At 44.3% G+C, this 7,145-nt stretch overlaps 1 protein-coding gene across 1 annotated transcript in view; it reads right to left on the reverse strand.

Moving 5' to 3' along the window:
* Positions 1-6,820, reverse strand: part of LOC128563352 (minichromosome maintenance domain-containing protein 2-like) — a 34,285-nt gene extending 27,465 nt beyond the window's left edge. Inside the window, exons 1-2 of the mRNA XM_053558663.1 lie at positions 6,776-6,820; positions 2,933-3,104 (exon numbers count right to left, since the gene is read on the reverse strand). Coding sequence (XP_053414638.1) covers positions 2,933-3,104; positions 6,776-6,820 — 217 coding nt within the window. The remainder of the gene's footprint in view (positions 1-2,932; positions 3,105-6,775) is intronic.
* Between the last annotated feature and the right edge of the window lie 325 nt (positions 6,821-7,145).

A 7,145-nucleotide genomic window follows, 5' to 3' on the forward strand; every position in this document is an offset into this window, starting at 1 on the left:
GTTCTAAGATCCTCTCATAAGATTGCATACTGAAAAGCAATAGCCTCAAATGTTTAACAGAGTAGGTAATTCCAAAAAAAATGCTTGTTGAAATAAACAGTATCAGATAATGAGGATCTCTGGTGTTTTAAAATGAAAGTGATATAGATGTCTTGAAAATTTAATCTAAGTAGCAAAATGTAGTAGAACGAAGAAACCTGGGAAATTTGAGAACTTGATTCTAGACCCAGCATTTCCTGGTTGTTGTGGGGAAATCATCTGACCTCTCTTTAGCAGCAGTTCTCAACCCTTTGTAACAAGGAAAATACATCCTGCATATCAGATATTTACATTATGATTCATAACAGTAGCAAAATTACACTTATGAAGTAGCAATGAAAATAATTTTATGGTTGGGGGTCACCACAACATGAGGAACTGTATTAAAGGGTTGCAGCATTGGGAGGCATTAGGAAGGTTGAGAACCACTGCATGGGAAAGGAAAGGGTTGTATTAGATAATTAAGGCCCTTTCAGTTCTGTAGCTTGTTATCAGTGACCAACATAAAACATTAAACCATGGTAATGAGTACAGAATGGAATATATAAAATTCATTTAAAGACAAGAGGCACTAATTGGAAACAATATATAATTGTAGTAGGTGCTAGGAATAAAATGCTTAAGACTAGATACTGCCTTTCAAGAAGCTGCCAACTTAGAGAAGTCAGAAATAACGACTAACACATTGGTTCACTGGTTTCCAAATATTTACTTGGCATCTACTATTTACTGGGTACCAGACTGTCCTATGCACGAAGGATACAAAGATGAGTAAAACGTAGCCTCTTATCTTTCACAAAGAGTACAGTGAGGGAAGACACATGTAAACAGTTATGTGACAATTTAAGTGCTATAATAGAAACATGAATATACTAGGAAGCACAAAAGGGCCAACATTTATGAAATACTTTACAAATATTTGATATTGGGATCATCTTGCATATGGGTCATAAGATTTTCTATTGTTTTAGGACATTTTAATTGAATACAGTAGGGTTATAGAGAAGCTATGAATTCTACTTTAAAAGGGTCATTTGATAGATGAATGTTTCACTTATTGGAAGAGAGGTGAAGAGAAAGAGGAGGCAGTGTTCCAGAGATAGAGGTCACTCCCTACCTCCATTATCAGTTCTACACCACTGGATCCATATTTCTACTATTTGGAGTTTAGGCTACTTTCCAAAGAAAAGTAACTGAGACTGTCCTTTCCAAAATTACTTAGGGGTGAAACTTCAGAGTTTATTTCTCCATGGCCATCAAGTACAATGATCCTAAAATGCGTGTTGTGTTTAGGACATCAAGTTTCAGCTTCTGGGGTAACATTAGGTTTTCAGGGCTGAATGAAAATGATAAAGAAAGTGTTGGGTGAGGTCAGATTATGCAGATTCTGAAAACTTTTGTAGTCCATGATGATTATTTGGGAACTCACTAACATTTGTAAAACAGAGACTAAATAACGGTCAGATTTTTTTTTTTTTTTTTTTTTTTTTTTGAGACGGAACCTCAAGCTGTCGCCCTGGGTAGAGCATCACAGCTCACAGCAACCTCCAACTCCTGGGTTCAAGCGATTTTCCTGCCTCCGCCTCCCAAGTAGCTGGGACTACAGGCATCTGCCACAACGCCTGGCTATTTTTTTGGTTGCAGCCATGATTGTTGTTTGGCGGGCCCGGGCTGGATTTGAACCCGCCAGCTCAGGTGTATGTGGCTGGTGCCTTAGCCGCTTGAGCCACAGGCGCTGAGGCAACGGTCAGATTTTTATTTTGGGAATCAGTCCCTGCCGCCGCTAGTAAAGTAGGTTGGAGTAGCGGAAGAGTCAATAATCAGCTTTTAGGTGTTGCAACATTCTTAAAAATAGTATGGCCAGTTCTGGAGCTTTAGCAATTAATAAACTCATGGCTCGGTGCCCACAGCTCAGTGGCTAGGGCGCTAGCTACATACAACATACAAGAGAAATGGAGTAGTTAGAGTCTAGAATTTTAAAGACTTTACACGGGACCTGGTTAGTAGCGGTCCGTACAATACGGGGAAGAATAATTAGCCAAGGGTAAGTGGGTTGGCGTGACTGGATGATGTTGCTCTCATAGGTAGTGTGGCACCCAAAGAGAAGCGCAGGGAGATCAGGGAAAGTTCATTCGCGATAACCTGACTTTGCCTCCTGCGACGCCCAGGTCTATGCGAGGCCGGCGGGAAGTAAACCAGCGCCTGGAACTCAGCACCGTGGAAAGGAGGAGGCTAAAGTCTGGGCGCCAGCGTTAAAGTGGCGGTGCTGGGGGTCGAAGATTTTCAAGGAAGACGATTAAGTGGACGAAAAGATACGGGAGGCTGTGAAAAGCATTAAAAAAGGCGAAGAGGGATAGAATTCTAAGTCTTTGGCCCTCCCCAGAGTATAAAGAACCCAGTTCTGTCCGGGCGCGGTGGCTCACGCGTGTGACCCGGGCATCCTGGGAGGCCGAGCGGGCTGAATCGCCCAAGACCGGCCGGGTCAAGAGCCAGACCCCGTCTCTAAACACAGCCGGGCGCCTGCTGGCCCAGCTACTTGGGAGGCTGAGGTAGGAGGATCGCGTTAGCCCAGGAGTTTGAGGTTGCTATGAGCTAGGGCGACGCCACTGAGCTGGAACCTGGGCGATAGAGTGGGACTCGATCTCAAAACAAAACAAACCCCAAGTTCTGCTTCACTTGCAACAGGCGCGAAATCCTATCCCCTCCTCGCCCGGTCAGCAACCAGGGATGGACTGAGGAGGGGAAGGCGGCAGGAAAACAATTCACAACCAAAGCGGATGGGTAAGGAGCCAGCCTCACCAAGTAGGACCCAGAACCCCTGCCACGCACTACAGCAACCTCCGGTACCACCGCCCTTGGCCGGGTGCTGGTTTGCACCCGCGCAGTCGCCCACCAGCTAGTCCGTGGCGCTCCTGCAGCGCCGGTGCGGCGGGGCCCTGGCGCGCGAGCGCGTTCTCCCGGGACTGCAGGCGCCCTTCTGTGGCCAGGGAAACCAGCCGGCTGGTCCCCGCTGCGTTAATTTCTTCGCGCCTGCTCCCTCCCACCCAGGCCGAGAAGAGACAGGGCTACGGTTGGTTTTCCATGTTACTGCAGGCAGAGGGTGTCGATGTTTGCCTAAAAAATTTAGAACTGCTGGTGGTAATGCAGTGGCTTGCAACTTCGGAAAACAAGCCAGTACGCCCTCAAAGAACTAAACCCAGAGTCCACCCCTACGTGTGCACACGTGCATTAAGAGAATTGAAATGCTCGCGTGGAAACCTAGGCACGAATGTCCATGATATTATTCATAGTAGCCCCAAAGTAGATAACCTAAACGTGCTTTTTTTTTTTTTTCTTTTTTTGTGTTCAGACAGAGTCTTACTTTGTCACCCTGGATAGAGTGCCATAGTGTCACGGCTCACAAACTCTTGGGCTCAGGCTCGGTGCCTGTGGCTCAAGCGGCTAAGGCTCATACAGCAGAGCTCGAGGGTTCGAATCCAGCCCGGACCCGACAACCAACAATGACGGCTGCAAACAAAAAATAGCCGGACGTTGTGGCGGGCGCCTGTAGTCCCAGCTACTTGGGAGGCTGAGGCAAAAGAATCTGTGGCTCAGTGAGTAGGGAGCCGGCCCCATACGCCGAGGGTGGCGGGTTCAAACCCAGCCCCGGCCAAACTGCAACAAAAAAATAGCCGGGCGTTGTGTTGGGCGCCTGTAGTCGCAGACTCTTGGGAGGCTGAGGCAAGAGAATCACGGAAGCCCGAGTTGGAGGTTGGTGTGAACTGTGTGACGTCATGGCACTCTACCCGAGGGCGGTAAAGTGAGACTGTCTCTACAAAAAAAAAAAAAAAAAGAATCATTTGAGCCCAGGAGGAGTTGGAGGTTGCTGTGAGCTGTGATGCCAAAGCACTCTACCCAGGGCAACAGCTTGAGGCTCTGTCTCAAAAAAGATAAAAAAAAAAAAGAAAAAAGCAAAAACAACTCTTGGGCTCAAGAGCTTCTCTTGCCGCAGCCTCCGCAGTAGCGGGAACTGCAGGCGCCCACCGCAATGCCGGCTCTTTTTAGAGACCGGTCTTGCTCAGGCGGGTCTGGAACTCCTGAGCTCAAGCAATCCACCCGCCTCGGCCACCCAGAGTGCAGGATTACAGGGCTGAGCCACTGTGCAGAGCCCTAAATGTTCATCAGCCATCAATGGATAAATGTGATGTATCCATACCATGGAATATTTTGGGGCCATAAAAAGTAATGACATAAAACATATAGAGTGAAAGAAGCCAGACATAAAAGCGCACACGTGTGATTGCGTTTCTATGAAATGTCTGGGAATTTCTGTGAATCCGTACACACGCATGAAGTCCAAAAACGGGGAGGGAAAAACAGCCATTGCTAATGGGTATTGGAGTTCTTTTTACTTTCTTTTTATTTCATTTTAATTTTTTTTGAGACATTCTCACTATGTCGCCCTCACTAGGGTGCAGTGACATCACAGCTCACAGCAACCTCAAACTCTTGGGCTTAAGTAATTCTCTTGCCTCAGCCTCCCGAGTAGCTGGGATTACAGGCTCCGACCACAACGCCTGGCTATTTTTTGGTTGCAGTTGTCATTGTTGTTTAGCTGGGCCTGGCCAGGTTCAAACCGCCTGCCTCCGTGTATGTGGACGCTGTCCTACCCACTGAGCTGTGGGCACTGTCTACTTTTTTTTAAAATTGTGGTAAAATATACATAAAATCTACCATTCTAAAAAGTTTTTTTTTTTAAGTAGCATTTCTATATATTTATTTATTATTTTTTTTTTTTTTTGGCCAGGGCTGGGTTTGAACCCGCCACCTCTGGCATATGGGACCAGCGCCCTACCCCTTTGAGCCACAGACGCTGCCCTAAAAAAATTTTTTTTAAAGACATGGTCTCACTGTTCGCAAGGAAGGAGTGTATAGTGGTGTCAAAGATCCTTTTGTCTCAGCCTCCTGAACACCTGGGACTTAATAATTTATTTTTTCTAGAGATGGGAAAGTGTACATTTCAGTTGCATTAAGTACAATACATTCACATTGTTGTATAACCATCACCACCACCTGTCTTCAGAACTTTTTTCCACCAAAACTGAAACCCAGGACCCATTAAACAATAATGCTCCATTCTTCCCTCCCCTGTCCTCTGGCAACTGTCATACTTTGTCTCCCTGAATTTGACTACTTTAAGTACCTCCCATAAATGGAATGAATCATATAGCATTTGTTCTTTTGTGACTGGGTTATTACCTTTGCAAAATATCTTCAAGCTTCATCCATATTGTAGCATGTTAAAATTTCTTTCCTTTTATATATACCACATTTTGTTTATCCATTCAGTTTCTTTCTGAAGTGATAAAAATGACCTAAAGTTGTGGTGATAGCTGAACAATTCTGAATATAGCTTGAATATACTGAAAGCCAATGAATTATACACTTTCGATAGGTGACTTGTATGGTATATGAATTAGATCTTAATAAAGCTGTCACTAAAAATCTTCCCAAGCTTTAAAATTTGTGCCTGTTCCTTCACCATTAGTATTTGTGATACAGTTATCAACTCTGCTCCATTGCACTGGGGAAGTGGGGACTCAGAAGGTTGGATCACTTTCCATGGAAGATTGAGGCCATTCCTTTCCACATATAATAGAGGTCACAAAACACCTCAGTTTCTTTCTTTGAGAGAATATAATCTATTTTACTGGTGAGATGAATAAAATATCTTTGTGGAATAGTAATCAATTAACAACAGCAAAAGGCTGTCTAGATTGGTACTACAATTCTGTGGTCTTGAATACTATTTTTTTTTTAGAAACACAGGATTCCTTTGTTGCCTGGGCAAAACGGTACTGTCATGATCATAGCTCACTGTAACTTCAAACTCCTGAGCTTAAGTAATCCTCCTGCCTTGAGCTCTGGAGTAGTTGGGACTATAAGGCACGAACCACCAGCCATCCAAGCCTGGCTAAGTTTTCTATTTTTTGTAGAGATGGAGGGTCAATTATGTTGCCCCAGTGGGTCACAAGCAATCCTCTTGCCTCAGCCTCCCAAATGCTAGGATTACAGGCATGAGCCACTATTTTTAATATTTTAGATGGGCATAGGCTATGTCTGATGATAGGCCTTATATTTAAAAATAGAATCAGGGCAGCACCTGTGGCTCAGTAGGTAGGGCGCCGGCCCCAAATACTGAGGGTGGCAGGTTCGAACCTGGCTCTGGCCAAACTGCAACAAAAAATAGCCAGGTATTGTGGCGGGCACCTGTAGTTCCAGCTACTTGGGAGGCTGAAGCAAGAGAATCGCCTAAGCCCAGGATTTGGAGGTTGCTGTGAGCTGTGACACCACAGCACTCTACCGAGGGTGACAAAGTAAGACTCTTGTCTCACACAAAAAAAAAGAATCAATTCTTCAAGAAGATATTAATATACTTTAAAAGTTTGATTAATCAGTTATAGCCATAACAGTTCATTTCTGTGCCAAAGTAATAGTTTTTTTTTGTTTACATAAATTAACCCATTTATTAGTGGCTTGTGTTGTCTGAAAAGGAAGAGCTTCTATTGGTATTTCAGTTCCTTCAGTCTTCTAACCACAGACTTTACTGTAACAGCACAAGTGGTGTTGTAGGTCCAGGAACCACAGTGCCAGATCCCCACAGCTCCTCTCTTCATCTTGGTTTTGCCACAGAAGGAGCAAGTGTACTTGGTGTGCTGGCTGATTCCAATCTTCACTATTTTCTGGAGGGAGGCACCATAGCAGGAAGGACGATCCCGAACTTCCTGGTGCGTTTAGCCATGTCGCAATGAACCAGGCCCCAGCCCAGAGAGCCAAAGTAATAGTTTCATATCAAACGAGTCTAGCAAAATAGTCTAAAAGCTTTTTATATACTTACTCACACTCTGACATACAGGTTAGACCTAAGAATAGAATTTAATACCTTAAGAATTCAGCACATTACCACACATTGCAAACTCTTTGAAAATGACGGTTTATATCTAAAATCAAAATTTCATTGCTCCTTACTGCTACATTGCTGTAAATACTTACAGGACTTTATTATTACAGAGTATCACTGAGCATCAGAAACAAATTTTCAGGGGTAGCTTGAATTAGAAATTTCC

This window comes from Nycticebus coucang, chromosome 13, assembly GCF_027406575.1.
Source record: "Nycticebus coucang isolate mNycCou1 chromosome 13, mNycCou1.pri, whole genome shotgun sequence".
Taxonomy (NCBI): domain Eukaryota; kingdom Metazoa; phylum Chordata; class Mammalia; order Primates; family Lorisidae; genus Nycticebus; species Nycticebus coucang.